Source organism: Leptonychotes weddellii, chromosome 10 (genome assembly GCF_054177405.1).
Source record: "Leptonychotes weddellii isolate Sample4059 chromosome 10, ASM5417740v2, whole genome shotgun sequence".
Classification (NCBI taxonomy): domain Eukaryota; kingdom Metazoa; phylum Chordata; class Mammalia; order Carnivora; family Phocidae; genus Leptonychotes; species Leptonychotes weddellii.
The window spans coordinates 21,524,382-21,539,795 of record NC_138378.1 but is presented as its reverse complement, the minus strand read 5'-3'; the positions used below and the strand labels follow the sequence as shown (position 1 = coordinate 21,539,795).

Below are 15,414 nucleotides of genomic sequence, written 5' to 3'. Positions count from 1 at the left end.
GGAACACAAGCAGGGGGAGTGGGAGAGGGAGAAGCAGGTTTCCCGCGGAGCAGGGAGCCCGATGCGGGGCTCGATCCCAGGACCCTGGGATCATGACTTAAGCCGAAGGCAGACGCTTAATGACTGAGCCACCCAGGCACCCCGCAAAAAACTTTTTCAACGCGTGTAGAAGTCTTCTATAGTTGTGTTACAAACCTCCACAAACATAGGGGCTCAAGACAACACCCATTTATTAGCTACAGTTCTATAAGTCAGAAGTCCAGGCAAAGCTCATCTGGGTTTTCTGCTCAGGGACCCACAGGGGGAAATCAATGTGTTGACCTGCTGTGTCCTCATCTGAAGACGCAAACAGGCAAAGTTTGGCTTCCAGGCTCCCTCAGGTTGTTGGCAGAATTCACTTTCTTGCAGCCCATATTATTGAGATCCCCATTTCCTTGCTATCTGTTATCCAGAGGCCCCTCTGAGCTTCTAGAGGCCTCTCTTGGGTCTTTGTCATGTAGCCATCTCCACAACATGGTGGTTTGCTCCTTCAAGGCCAACACGGGAAAGTGTTACTTGAGAAAATGATTTTATGTTAAGTAAAAAAAAAAATGCTGTCTATTTTTCACACATAGGCTTTATAATTTCTATGCTATTTATTACTGTATGTACATATGTACATACAATATTTCTATACACAGTTGCATATACAGAAACATGATCTTGGGCCTCAGGAGTCTAAGCCTCAATTTCCTCATCTGGAAAATGGGGATAACAACAGTGTCCATCTTGGAGAGTTACAGGCACACAGTAAATGCTCAATAAATATAAGATGCTAATTACATTAATCCTGAAGAACACAGAGGGCTTAGATACAAGGAGATTAGGTGGGGGCAGGGGAGGGCTCCCTAGGCCAAGGAAACTGCCAGAGCAAAATCCTGGAAGCAGGAAAGCGGGTGGTGGAGTATGGTCATTTGCATTGTGTGTGTGTGTGTGTGTGTGTGTGTGTGTGTGTGGTGACAGAGAAGGCTAAATGAGTGGGTGAGGGCAGCTGCACTCACCCTCCAAGTCAGTACTTACTGAGTGTTTACTGTGTACCAGGTACCATGAGAGCATGCCTTGGTCCAGATGGTAGGGAGCCAAGGAAGAGTTGTGAGCAGAAAAGGGCAGTGGTCTGAGCTGCAGAGGGCCCATCTGCTTCTAGAAGAGAAGCTGCCTCAGCAGGAGGGAACCCCACTGTCTACTTTCTCCTTCCCAGCCTCAAAGTTGGAGGGATGCAACCATTTCCCTTCAAAAGTTCTAAATGTGGGAATTCATGTGGGGCATTCGCACCCGAGCAGCTCACTTGGGTCCTTGTCCACACTCAAACATACCCACGGAACACCAAAGTCACCACCCCATCCTCACACCTTGGGCGGGTGGACTAAAACTAAGCTGGGTATTTCACTTCCTGTCACCTGCCTCCTCTTCCTGAAATGAATCCTGTCCTGACTCTCCCCTCCCCTCCAGGGAGGACAAACAAACACAAAGGGCTGCCTGAAGGACCAGACGGGATGTACTGTTTAGGAAGCATGGAGCCAGCCACTTTGCAGATGGGAAAACTGACTTACCCAGGGCGCCAGGCCGTGAGCCCAGGATAGAACCGGGATTGAAATTCGGATTTACTGATAATCGGCCAAGGTCTTTTTCATGGTGTTCACACACATACACACACACACACACACACACACACACCACCCTCAATTTAAACACCTCTGAGTTGAACAACAAACCTTTCTGAATAGAAATTCTGGGGGTATGGCCCCTGGCTAAGGTATGGGCCAATTTGTTGGCGGGGAATTGAGGGATTATGTCTGCCCTAGCTGGCTTTACTGATTAAATTTTTTCCCGTCTGTCTCAGTTTCTTCACCAGTAAAATGGAAAGAATAATATCTACATGAGAGGGTTGTTGTGAGGATTCAATTAATCATCAACACAGGTAAGGACTTTGAGTAGTACCTGGCACATAGAAATCCCAATAGTATCATAATTAATATTTTCATTTAACTGTAATTCTGGAGACTAGTAGGGGACAGGGGAAGGCTCTGTTTTCTACAGTGATCAGGGCTCCGGGTTTTGACTCAGATTCCTAACTACCCACTGGTCTTTGCCTCAGCCTTGCCCTCTACCTGAGAGGGGAAAGAGGGAGAGACCAAAGGGGAGGCGGTTCTTCAGCAGGACTCATACCTTCAAGTGCACGCATGGTCTCGTGAAGGACACACCCAGGCTGACACATCTCTGCCCTTTGAAGGGGGGGCCCCAAGCCATTGCGGATGCCCCAGGGCTTGGTGAGGGCAAGCCTCAGGCCCAGACAGGAATAGAAGGGTGGCCTCTTGACTTCTAATCCTGGAGCCCATAAAATTGGGCAGGTACTTATATCTGAGCAAAGATTGGATGGGCATGGGCATCTGTTAACTCCATGGGTGTGAGCTCATGTGCACACGTGTGTATGTTTGTACATGGATGCCTTCGTGTGTATGTGTAGATGTCCATGTCTATCCAGCAGTAGCACTTTCTAATTGGAAATGAGACTCCAGGATTACCCCTAGCATGGTGCCCATTGCCTCTTTTTACAGTGCTTAGGCCCAGACCAGGGTCCCAGAATACTAAGCTCCCCACCGCCCCCCACCACCAGGGTCAGTAGATGGCTCTGCTGCTTTCTAATTCTAAGCAGGTGCCTTGACCTCTCTGCCTCAGTGTGCCTCTGTTTCTCCACTATAAGATGAGTTTGGATGAATTAAGATCTGAGGTGTCCTCCAGCCCTGATAATAAATCTGCAGTGGAGAGTGATGGGTCCTGGGGTTCCAGGAGAGGACTCCACTGGGCTAAAGTCCCCTATATCCACAGGCCCCTCTGACTCTACAGAGAAATGGAAGACTGGGATCTGCCCTAACAGGCTGTACCTGGGGTTCAGCTAAGCCTGGGAACAGAACCCAGCTCATTTAGGATATCCGAGTATATGCCAAGAGCCCCTTTCCTGGGCTCGGGGAACCAAAATCCTATGCCCAGTAGAATGCTTCCTATACCAGGGTAGAGGGTCCAGGTGGGTGGGGGTAGTACATGGACAGAGATTACACCCTTGGGATGCCAACCATCCATTTGGGAAGACAAGCACACAAACACACACAGACAGAGACACACACACACACACACACACTTAGTCATCACCACTGCTTGTTTATCGAACAAATACATCACTGTCCATCAAAGTAGCTCTGGACATATGGGTGGGGAAGGCTGCCTAGAGGAAGAAGGGGTGAGTAGAGTCCTGAAGACAGAAAATATATGAATTCAGAAAGACCTGGAGAGGGCATTCTAGGCTGTGGGAGAGTGCTGAAGAGACAGTGAGGAACATGACATTAGCACAAGCTGCAGGTAGGAGAAGTGGGGAGGAAGTGGGAGAGGGCTGGACCTGGTTCACGAAAGGCCACAGATTCTGTGTTAAGGAGTGTGATACTTTGGGAGCCACAGAAATTTTTAGAACAGGCAAACGGTGTGACGGGAGAGGCATGTTAGGGATTATTTAGCTTGAGTCAGCAAGGAGAGCAGGAGAGGATATGAAGTTAGCAGGAAGTAGAGGTAAAAAGCAGAAGCTCAGGGTTGCACAAAAGGAGGACACTTTGGGGACATCACTCCAAGGGCCAAAGCAATGCTCCCCCCCCGCCCCCAGCCCCCCCAGTATTATCTCCTGGCTCCTTCTCCTAGTTGCTAGGGCTGAGGAGTTCCTCTGGAGTTGCAGACTAGGCTGGGCCAGATCGGCAGCTCTCAGACCCACCCCCACCCATGCTGCCCCACTGAGAGAGGACCCAGAACCTCTCGCCCTGGAGATTTGGAGGACATGTATTTGTGGGCTCCCCTCAGGTATTTCCTGGGGCATTGGGAGAGATGGGGGTCTAGAATATGGGATTGGCAGAATCCTGAGGGTTGAGAGTTTGAAAGAATCTCTAGAAGCTTGGATATGTTAAATATGACGGAAAAGGAAATTGAGGCCCACAGAGGTAATATGACTTGCTTGAGGCCACACAGCAAGTTGGAGGCAGTCAGGACTGGGCCTAGGTTTCTCTGGAGAGGCTGAGGCACCCTGGGGATTAGATACATGTAGAGAGTGAAGGGGGTTGGGTTCAGATCCTGGTTCTGCTATTTATTATAGCTTTGCAACCTGTAGGAAATGTTAGGCTCTCTGAGTCTGTGTCCTCAACTGGAAAATGGGAATAATACTCACCTTCTGGGGCTGCTGTGGAGATCAAAACACATGTAAAGTGCCATAGCACAGTGCCTGGCACTCAGTGTTGAGTAAATGTTAGCTAGTGCTCTGGCAGAGGCAAGAGTACATACAATGTTTGTTGAATGCATTATTAAAAATGAATCCACAGGTGTGCCTGGGTGGCTCAGTCATTAAGAGTCTGCCTTGGGCTCAGGTCATGATCCCAGGGTCCTGGGATCGAGTCCCACATCAGGCTCCCTGCTCAGCGGGAAGCCTGCTTCTCCCTCTCCCACTCCCCCTGCTTGTGTTCCCTCTCTCGCTGTGTCTGTCTCTCTGTCAAATAAATAAAATCTTAAAAAAAAAAATTAAGAAAGAAAATGAATCCACATACTGACAGTGACATGTGTGAGCCTAAGTTTCCCCTTGTGTAAATCGGGACAAATAATCCTTGTCCTGTCACTTTTCTGTCCAGCCCTGGTAGCAATATGGATTAAAGTATGAACGCTCCAGTACAGAGCCGTCTCTAGATGAGCTATTCAGCCCAGGACGATTCCTCTCCGAGTCCTACTCGGGAAACAAAATTTACCGTCAGCTTCGCCAATTTCTCTACACTGCCGGGTGCTCCCCTGGAACCAGGGAAGGGGATGTCCTCCACCTCTCTCATGCCTGCCCAGCTGAGGAAAAACAGTGGGAAAGCAGAGAATGTGTAGGGGTGAGGAGTTGAGACAGAAGAGGGAGGGAGAGCTGGGAGAAGGTTGGTGGGGAGAATGCAGGTGCACGGACGTGGTGTGGAGTTGACAAAAGGGTACAGATTGGGGGACAAGGATAGAGGATGCCGGCGAAAGGATACGGGGGACAGTGGGATGGGTGAGGGCGCTGCGATGTATGGACGGAATGCAGGAAGATGGGGATCTCGTAGGGAGTGGGGACCCTCCTCATTAAGAGGTCCGTGGGTCGCCCTGCGGCAAGGAGTCGAAGCTTGCACCAGTGGGCTCTCCGGGAGGCCCCCCGAGGCTCGGAGTCCGGCTCCCGGACAGGATCCACTAGCCAGCGAATCGTGGAGGGGGGTGGGGTGCGGGTATCCGCAGCCTGGGATTGGCCACCGCACCGCCGGCCGGTGACGCGAGGCGGGCGGGCCCCTTTGTGACGTCACAATCAGCTGTTAGAACTTTCCAATTTGTGCAGTGAGCCCGGCAGCGGCCGCACAGTCTCAAAGCTCCGCGGGCGAGCGCAGCAGCTGCGAGCTTCCGAGCCGGAGCCCCGCGGCCTCCCGGTCCAGCCCCCGCGATGCAGCCCTGCCTGTGATCAACGCCGACGCCCGGACGCTCCGCCGCACATCTACCTCAGAGCCCCCCGCCCGCCTCACCGCTCCCTCCCCCAGGTGAGTCCCGACCGGCTTTGGCCCACGGGGGGGTCCTGCGTCCGGAGACACGCCCCGCGGTCCCTGCTCCTGGGTCTTTGTTTCCGCCCGCGGCCGCCGGGCTGCATTCCCATCTCCCGATTGGCTGCCGCACGCCGGTAGACCGTGACGTCTCCCTATTTGCATATGACATTGAGACGTCACCAAGGCCGGCACCGCCCCCCGGCTCGGGTCGCCTGTCCTCCCGTGACCCAGTAGGCGCTGGGTCGGGGCTGGGCCCACGGGTGAGGGACGCTGAAAGGCAGCAGGACCGGAGGGGCCCCGGCAGTTTCCTAGGCTAACCCAGGTGTTGGGGTCAGGCTTCCGATTCCCTACTTTCTCCTTGGGTTCGGGAGGCGCTGGTGGGTCTAGGCTGGGGGGCGGGTGGTCCTCAGGAGTTCAGGGGCAGCCAGAGCTCCAGCTCTAGGTCGTTGGGGCGGCGCCACATGGCGGAATACCCTCTCTCCAGCTCCAAGCTCTGCACCCCTGGACTACTGTAACATCACACTGCTGTGCGCCGCGCTTTAGCTGATGTCACTCCCAGCCCCCAAACAAGGGGTCTTAGACTCTATTTCATGGAAGGGGAAACTGAGGCCCGGAGAGGGGAAGTTGCTTACCCGAGGTCATGAAGCCAATTAGAGTCATGACTACTGAGTGAATGACAGATGCATTAGCCACGGCACATGCCTGGTAGGAACTCAATACAAGTAACAAGTTACACATCCTCCTAACACTGGGGACTGACTTTACCTTAGGCTCAGTACCATCCAAATTCGGTGGGGCTCTTAGGTCCCCTCATTCCTGGATCTTTTTCCAGGAGGTCTCTGGAGACGGGGTCCCCTTTTGTGGCCTTGACCCTCACTCTGTACCTTGGAGTCCCAGAGCCCAATATCACTGCCTCCCAGCTCTTTGGACCACAGAAAGGTGAGTCATTGGCTGCATCAGGGTGTCTCCAGGACTGATGTTGGGGTGGGATGGAGGGTGAGAGTTGCCTCTGTTTGGCCCTTTCTTACCTTCCCAACCCCCAGCATTGTCTGCTAAGAAGGACATGACCCGGCCTAGTGCTGGTGAGGAGTAGGGTTGTGCTGCCCCTCTCTCTGCTCACAGAGAGGGGCAGGAGAAAGGAGTAGGAGAAGGAGAGCTTCTGGCTTTCCAAGTCTCTGGGCCAAGAGTCCCACCCCAGCCCGCTTTGCTAAAGGATGGGGTGGGGTAGAGATGGCTTGGAGCTCAAGTGCTATTCTGGGCACAGCTGCTGTAGTTATTAAAGGGAATGGTTCCCCCTGGAGCAGGGCTGGGAATGTGAGAATCAGGAAGCTGGCAAAGATGGGAAAGAAAATCCGGGAGGCTCCCCTAGTGGTCATGAGAGGGGGCGGGCACTAGCTGGCTGGTGCGCTGTCCCTCTTGGCTCTGTCACTTAATTGCTGTGTGACTTCAGGCAGGGAGCTTCCCCCCCGCCCGGGCCGCCTTTACCTTGATCTGTGTGTCATTACAGGAGACCCACGGCAGGTTCTGCTGCACAGTGGGTGCTCTGGTAAATGCATGGTGAATCTTGGTGCCAGGAACTCCAAGCCCTTTTACAGATGGACAGAGGGGTTCTGAGATGAGAAGTGACTCACTGAGTTCTGACTCCTCTCTGACCTCCCTATTGCTCCTGCATCATTACATTTTGGGGCTTGTTTGCTGAGGCTTTCCTGATTGTGTATACTCTGGACTGGATGTTTCATGACCCGGGGCTACACCTGCCTGGCCACCATCTAGCTCTATGTCTTTGGATAGACTTATTTCCTCGGATTCTCAGGTTGTAAAATGGGCCAGGTGAATATGATGGGCCTGCAACAGTTCTTAACTTCCCTTTCATCTTCTCACTGAAGTAGTAGGTTGTTGCAAGGAGGGTGTGCCTCATCAAGGCTCCAATCTTCCCTTCCTTCAGGAGGGGCCAAACTTTCTGGATTTTTGGTAACTGAGTCACTAACTCCCTATGGCTAACAGATGGGTTGGGATATGTGGCTTGTGCTGGGCAGACCCTAGTTGGGGGTGCCCAACCTTTTATAATCTTTGTAGATCTCCCACCAGAGAAGCCAGCACCCAGGGAACACTTTCCTTCTGGAGCCCACTGTGGGTCTGCAAATGCGGAAATACTCTCAGTTTATAGAGGTTGGAATAATTCTGGTGGCAAGTGTGAAAACATACCCAGGGAATGGGAGAGGTAGCAACAAGCATAAAAATACCTCAGGTGGGGGACGCCTGGGTGGCTGTCAGTTAAGCGTCTGCCTTTGGCTCAGGTCATGATCCTGGGGTCCTGGGATCGAGTCACGCACCAGACTCCTTGCTCAGCGGGGAGCCTGCTTCTCCCTCTGCCTGCCGCTCCCCGTGCTTGTGCTCTCTCTCTCTCTGACAAATAAATAAGAAAAATCTTTAAAAAAAAAAAAAACCCAAAAACCTCAGGTGGGTTAGCAGCTATAAGTGTAGAATGCCTCCAGGGAATGGAAAAGTGGACATACCCCCAGGAAGTTCTACAGGAAGTGTGGAATCATCCCTAGAGGAAGGTGACAAGTGTCTCAGTAGCAAAATGGTTGACCATCTTCAGGGGACAGATGTGGAGGCACAAGTTTTGGGACATCCAGGGGACTCCTAGCCAGGCCTAGTCCTAAGGTAGGCTGAAGTGGGGAGAAGGGCAGATCTATAGCCACCTCCTTGGTGTCTCCATTCCTGGACCAGGGGGTCTCCTTCCTCCTTTTCATCCAGGGAAGGACTTGATTTGAGGGGTTGGGTCCTGGTCCAACCCTCAGTGCTCATCCTTAAGGGCTCCTGGGGTCTGACAGGCCCACCCTTCATCATCACCTCCCACTGACCTGCTGTTTCTCTGGGGCCAGGCAACCTGATATTCCCCCTAGCCAAGAATGCTGCCCTTGAGCAGGAGCTTAGGTATAGAGGGTGAGGGGGGGAGGGCCCAAGGGAACAGGATCTTAGGACCTTGTCTGACAGACACAAATGAGAGCTGTACAATCACATGGTGGCGGTTCTGTGGGATTTCTGCCAGCTAGCACTTTTCAAGCCATACAGGCTCAAGTAGTGGTTCTTAGTATTTGGGGTCAAGGGGTGATGCTAGGAAATCATGATGAAAACTTCTTCCCAGAAAAATACCTTGGCCACCAAGTTAAAAATGCCTAATCTAGACTAATGTCTAATCCAGCAAAGGCAAGGGAGTATAGTGATTATGGGTGCTGCCTCTGGAATCTGATAGCATGGGTTTAAATCCAACCTGTGTCTTATTAGCTGTGAGACTTTGTGCAAGTTACCTTATCTTTCTGAGCCTCAGTTTCTTCACCTGTAAGAGAGGGATAATAATTAGACCCACTTCCTAGAGTTGTTGTGAGAAGTACCGGTGGTGATATAGGTAAAGTGCTTAGTACAGTACCTAGCACATGAATGTTAGCTATATTATGATGATGATAATAAGTAATCACAATATTGGACAGTTTCTTCATTGCTTGGAGAACTTCAGGGTCCACCTTGGATGTCCAACCCTCTGGAGACCTTTCCTGATAGAATCTGGTCATATATATATCACTCCTTCCATGTCCCTAGAGCATGCAGTAATATTAATAACGAATTGATTCGTTTATTGAATGTTTACTCTGTGCCCGAGTATGGCTCTAAGCACCTTGTGTTTGGTTCATTTAATTCTTAATGGAGCCCAGAGGAGGATACTATTTATTTGCTCATGTAATTCTTATAAGGGCCCAGAGGAAGGTGTTTTATCATTGGCATTTGGCAGATGAGAAAACTAAAGCACAGAGAAGTTAAATAACTTCCTAAGGTCACAGAGAAAATAGAAAAAGCCTGAAAGCAGACGGACTTACCAGATCGTGCACACACCGCAGAGCTTCCCCACACATCCCTGTCGTACTCTCACTGCGCTCTGGGGGCTGGGGGTGGGATCCCCAGCCCGGAGTCAGGGGTAGTGACTAAAGTCGGTGGGGGCTCTGACTCCTCCTCCGCACCTCGCAGGTTTCTACACTGCCGTAGGGCGCCCCCCTGAGGCCGTTTCATCCCCGGCCATGTTCCAGCGCCTCACCAGCCTCTTCTTCAGTACCCCCCCTCCCCCCGAGGACCCGGAATGCCCCCTAGCCTTGGTCTCCGAGGAGGATGAAGTGGACGGCTGGCTCATCATTGATCTGCCGGGTGAGGCCTGGGTCGGGGGCCCGGACTCTGATTCCTGGGCCTGTGAAAGGGCAAGCGGCCGAGCAGCGGAGGGGAAGGGAGCTGCTAAGGCACTGGGGAGTTTCCCCGGCCTACTGGGCAAATGGGGCCGAGGCAGTGACACTGAAGGCAACAGGGCCCCATCCCACGCAAAGCCCGGGCCGTCTCCTGGCAGCGCAGCGTTGGGGCCCACACCTCACGTGCCCTAGGGCAGCCAGTCGAGACTCCTGGCCCGTGGGTGCCCCGTGGGCGCGGCGGGCGGGGCTGCGGGTCTGACTAACGATGCCCTTTCTCTCCCCGCCCCACTGTGTCCGGTGTGTGTGTGTGTCCCTCCCCGCTGCGCCCCCTCCTCCGCATGGCTCCCCCTCCCGCGCCCCGTAGACAGCTACGCGGCTCCACCCAGCCCCGGGGCCGCCCCTGCCCCCGCAGGCCGCCCCCCGCCCGCGCCCTCCTTGATGGACGAGAGCTGGTTTGTTACCCCTCCCGCCTGTTTTACTGCAGAGGGGCCCGGCCTCGGGCCCGCCCGCCTCCAGAGCAGCCCCCTGGAGGATCTCCTCATCGAGCACCCCAGCATGTCCGTTTACGTCACCGGCAGCACCATAGTGCTGGAGCCTGGGCCCCCCTCCCTGCACCCCGACGCTGCCCTGCCTGACGGCGACCTTAGCGAAGGGTGAGCTGGCCGGGGACGTGGCCTGGAGACCTGGAGACCGGGGAGCGAGCCCAGGAGCCCGCCCCGCACCGAAGGGGCGGAGCCTTTAGAGGCGTGTCTTCGTGGCCGGGGGCGGGGACGAGGCTCGGAGCGGGCCTGAGGGGAAAGGGGCGGAGCTTTAAGAGAGGGCGAGGCCTGGCTTCGTGGCCCGGGCGGGGCCTGGGAGAGAGAGCTGGGAAGCTTGGGGCGGGTTTGGCGGAGGGGCTAGGCGGAGCGCCGAAGGGGTGGGGTTTTCAGAGGCTGGGTTGGAAGGTTAGAACCGAATTGGAGTTGGGAGCCGAGCGTTCCCTGGAGTCCGGTTGCAGGGGTTAGAACGGAGGAGGCATCTCCAGGCTGGCTCGGAAGAAGGGTTGGGACCCACTAGAAGGGCACTGGGCGCCCTGCTAAGAGCAGACAGCACTGTGCCAGGGCGAGGGTGCGGGGACTGGGTGGGCGGAGTGTCTGGCCCTGACCGAGCCCTGCTCTGTCCCCGCAGGGAGTTGGCGCCCGCCCGCCGCGAGCCCCGGGTCCTGCACCACGCCGCCGCCCCCGGGCCGGCGCGGCCTGCGCTACTGGAGAAGGCGGGCCAGGCGCGGCGGCTGCAGCGGGCCCGACAGCGGGCGGAGCGCCACGCGCTGAGCGCCAAGGTGGTGCAGCGGCAGAACCGCGCCCGCGAGAGCCGTTCGCGGCGGCCCAAGCACCAGGGCAGCTTCGTCTACCAGCCGTGCCAGCGCCAGTTCAACTACTGAGGGTCCTCCGGCCGAACCACAGACCCCTCGCCGACTCCTGACCCTGTCGGGCCCCTCCGCCGCAGCCAGTGTGTTGCTCGAGGAGCGCCCGCAGCCCACCTGGGTGGGACACTACAACCTCCCTCCTCCTGAAGTGAGGTGGGGTGCTAGCCCCCCTCCCCCACCTCGATTTTCCCACCTCTGAGCCTCTGCTCTGCCTCTGAACCCCCTCCTGTCCTTCACCCTCCGACCCCAAGCCTGGCATCTAATCCTCCATTTCCTTCCCCCTTGACACTCCATCTTTCCCTCCTTCTCTGGTCCCTGTCCCCATCTCTGCCTTGACATTCCCCTTCATCCTTGCCCTCCGGTCCTGTACCTCTGGCCCACTCCTTGTTCCACTAATCTCTTCTCCCACATCTAGCTCTTTCCCCGCCTTCAAGTCCCATTTTACAAGCCTCACCCATTCTCCTGTTTGGCACTACGCTCACTCCTGCTCCCTTATTCATTCCCAGTAATTCCCTCCCAAATGGATGGGGGAGTGGGCGCTGAGGCCAAAGGGTTCTGCCTTTAGTCTCCTCCTCCCTCTCCCCTCGGAGTTGTTTAGGCCTGGAAAGGTAAAGTATGTAGAACAGGACTGTGAGATGTGAGTTAGAGGGAGAAGGTGGAGGGAACTGAGGGAAAGAGGCAGCCTACTGGAAACATAGGACATACAGGTTAAGAAGCTGTAGGGAACAGGGCACCATGGGAACTGGCACTGTGCTTGCTCAGAGAGGCCAAGCCCTCCTCTTGGGCTTGAGCCTGAAGTCTGCCCCCACTTCCCTTGCCTATAATCCCACTTCCCAAATCTCTTTAGAAATCCACCCCTCTGCACACCCCTGAGTCTGAAGGGCTTAGTACCTTGTTGCCCTATCCCCAACATGTCACCCCAGGAGTAGAGGCTGGGCAAGACCCTGCCATCCTGGCCATCTGTTCACATGCCCAAGGTGCTAGAACTAGTTTAGGAGAGATGCAGGCCAGAGGGCTTGTAGGCAGGGAAAGTGCACACCCCAGAGTAAGAATGCAGGAGAATGATGCTGGGAAGGACAAGCTGTGGGGTGAAGCCATCCCAAGAAGGACAGCTCAGCCTTCATGTTGCCTCTGGCCTTGTATTTCACACACTGCCTAGGATGACTCATAAACGCTCCTGGATAGGAAGCCAGGAGCCCCACTGGCCCATTCCCCAAATAGTTCTTACCCAGGGTCAGGCCCTCACATTTCCTCCCCCAAGGCTCTTCCTTCCTAGTCTGATGGGGAGAAATGGGTGCCCTGTGGTTCCCCTTGCCCTCTCCTCCAGTAAGTGACTGGAGGAGGGAACCAGAATCCCTGGGTGAGACAAGAGGGGACACAGGCAGACAGTGTTGTCCTTCTTGTAGTGGGAGTGAATTTTGGGCTCACACACCAGCAACAGCTTCTTGGGATACCCCGAGTTGCTTCCCTTTTCCTCTGTCCTTTTCTAGTGTGTGCTCTTTCTTCCTTGAAACTTTTAAGATTTCCTGTTACATACTAACATAGGTCTTCCCCCTCACTCCAGTTCCAGGTTTCTTGGCCTCACCACCAAGCTGAGGCTTGGTTGGAAAACTGCAATCCCATGAGGGTAAAGGCAGCTGCCCTCCCTGATCCTATAGCCCCAAGCCTCAGGTTGGGTATATGGATAAGGGAGGGGGGTAGCCCCATGGTTGCTGGGATGGGGACAGAGGAAGTTCCTGTTGGGGTCTCCTATCCAACAGAGTAAACCAAATCTACAGTAAAGGCAGATCAAAGACCCTACCTATGCCAGTCCACTAGGGCCCCAGTAGTTGACAACCTTGCTTCTCTCGCCAAGGTTCTCCTGCAGTTACAACCTAGTTGCTTTTCTTCTTCCAGCTACCCCGTGGTCACTTCACAGCCAGCTTAGGGTCTTCAGCACTTCTGAGAGGAGTTTCAGCTCCCTGCAACTCTTCCTGCCTACTCCTCTGCTGCCAGCTGGGGCAGAGGCTCAGTCCTGGGCAGTCCCCATGATCCTTCTGGGGCGGGTGGGGAGAAGAGTGAGTTATAGGGCATTTGGTTCAAATTTCAAAAGGCCTCTCCCTTACACATATTTCTGGAGGCTCCTGTAGTTCTAGAACTCGGCAATCTCACCACCTGGCTGGTAAGGCTCATGTGTTTTCGTAGTTTCCTGTAGATTCTGTAGCATTTGAGTATGTATAGATTTCTAAGAACCAACACTACTCAAGTCTCCTGCTAGTCTGACTCCTGAAGCATCAGACCTCGTCATACTGTATTGACTGTGTATGTGCCTTTCACCTTGAGCATGCTTCAGGATTTTCTTTTTCTTAAACCACAGAACTTGAATACATGAGGAAACCTGAATTCACAAAGTCCTATGCAACCTTAGACAGGAGGGGGTGAGAGAGTCCGTCTTGACTGATGTTTTCAGAGACCGTGGAGAAGTTTGTATTAATTAATGTCAATACTACCAGCACTTTGCCAAAACTGAGTATGTCAGAGGGACCCGTTTCTAGAGTCAGACCCAAGACATCAAAGGGCGACTTATAGTAATTCCTCAATACGTCTGAGTGCTCCCTTCAAGCTGGCTGTCACTTTCCAGCTTTTGCCAGTTTGGCCCCAGCAGGGTACCATGTGTGTATGAATGCAGTTTGCTGCTGTTTTGAGGTATGCCTGCTCCCCGACCCCCACCTGGAACCCTGATCAATTTGTTCTGACCTATAATGTCTTAGATGCAACAAGGACCCCACTAGAGCTCTTGGATGCCTTCTCAGATCCATGTGACTTTATGTGAGGGGACTGAATGCAGACACATCGGAGCCCCTTGTATCTTCCCTTTTGCTTTGCCACCTAGTTCCACATGGAACCAACAAGTTGAGTGTATCCCTCACAGGTGTTTTGTGTTGAGACTGGCTGAAATGAGAAGACTGTGGTTGACCATGTTGTGACATGTTGACAGACTCAAGGACACAACCACCTCGATCCAGTCATGTGGCATGCCTGTGTATGTGTTTAACAGGATTCTGATTGTTAGATTTTAATGTTCTTCCTCTATGGGAGAAAAAAATTAATATAAAGAAAAATAAAAATCTATTTAAAGCACATTATGCTTTCTGTCTGAGTAGAGCACTTTGCAATCTCAAGCACAGTATTGGCACAGGGATTATTATTAGGCTGGCTTTGGTTCTGGTTGTGTGTCATACATACATGGAAAGAAGAGAGAAGATAAGCTTGTTGGGAACAGAGCCAGACAATTGTGGGGTCTGACTCATAAATAACTACTTTTAGAGGGTCCTTATAACCCAAGACATATATAAAGACAGTTGAAACAGAGATGAGAGTGAGAGCATGATAGAGTCACTGACTTATCCTTTTGGTCTCAGGCATTAGGTTCTGGTAAGGGCAAGAAGACACTGCAGGGGAAGGGACGGACTCTGTGTCTAGCTGTAGAAGATACAGCAGAAGGCTGAGGCTCAGACCAAGCCAAGGACAGAGCCCCAAGCATCAGAGTCTCCTGAAGGTTGGGAGTAGGGTGGGGGCAGAAGCAGCAGGTTTGGAGACTATAATTTTTAGGTAGGAATTGAGCCAGGAAAGGGAAAAACCTGGGCATGTTGATGAGAAACCAGCCCCAAGCCTGATACAGATGAGAAATAGGGCACCCGAAGGGTAGAAAGTAGTGGGCATCTTTGAAGTATATCAAGTATATAACACAAAATGACCCCTTTTATGTGGGAGCTGCCTCACCTAACCATAGAACTGGACTGAAGGTGGAAAGCTGACCTAAAGTGGGCTCGATTCTTGATGCTGTTACAAAGAATCTGGCTAGTCAGTCTGGGCTTATCTCTTGAATGGAGGAGACTGTTAACACTCTGTGCATGGAGAAACAGATGTATGAGGTGGAGAAAAAGTGCATCTTAGGTTACCGATGGCTTCCTGTCCCTCGAAAATCCTGGGTGGTCTTTGATCCTAGGTTGATTCTGTTATTTGCAACCAAAACAAATTTGACCAATATTTATCAAAGTGCCTGGTACAGTGCTGAAAAGGGCTAGTTTCTTCAAAGCAGGTATAGTAAGGACAAGGTGGGATTCTAATTTACAAAGAAGCTGTTCCTACTCATTTATGGTCCAAAGAAAGCATGCTCACCCAATAA

The 15,414-nt window shown here is 53.1% G+C and overlaps 1 protein-coding gene and 1 long non-coding RNA gene across 4 annotated transcripts; one reads left to right on the top strand and one right to left on the bottom strand.

Annotated features, from left to right (window-relative positions):
- The first annotated feature begins 5,385 nt into the window (after window positions 1-5,385).
- On the top strand, window positions 5,386-14,368 carry TP53INP2 (tumor protein p53 inducible nuclear protein 2). Of its 3 annotated transcripts, XM_081832947.1 has the most exons (5): window positions 5,386-5,603; window positions 6,439-6,545; window positions 9,633-9,806; window positions 10,206-10,494; window positions 11,009-14,368. In XM_081832947.1, exons 3-5 carry the CDS (start codon window positions 9,683-9,685, stop codon window positions 11,259-11,261), a joined length of 666 nt encoding a protein of 221 aa, XP_081689073.1. In that variant the 5' UTR covers window positions 5,386-5,603; window positions 6,439-6,545; window positions 9,633-9,682; the 3' UTR covers window positions 11,262-14,368. The 3 variants fall into 3 exon arrangements, with proteins under 3 accessions (XP_081689073.1, XP_081689074.1, XP_081689072.1); XM_081832948.1 differs by lacking the exon at window positions 6,439-6,545 and having other exon boundaries at window positions 10,326-10,494; XM_081832946.1 differs by lacking the exon at window positions 6,439-6,545.
- On the bottom strand, window positions 6,541-9,664 carry LOC145723807 (uncharacterized). Its single transcript, XR_014149111.1, has 3 exons — window positions 9,485-9,664; window positions 8,921-8,949; window positions 6,541-8,012 (listed from the first exon to the last, which is right to left on the bottom strand). It is a non-coding gene; the product is annotated as an uncharacterized LOC145723807 (long non-coding RNA).
- Window positions 14,369-15,414: the final 1,046 nt, after the last annotated feature.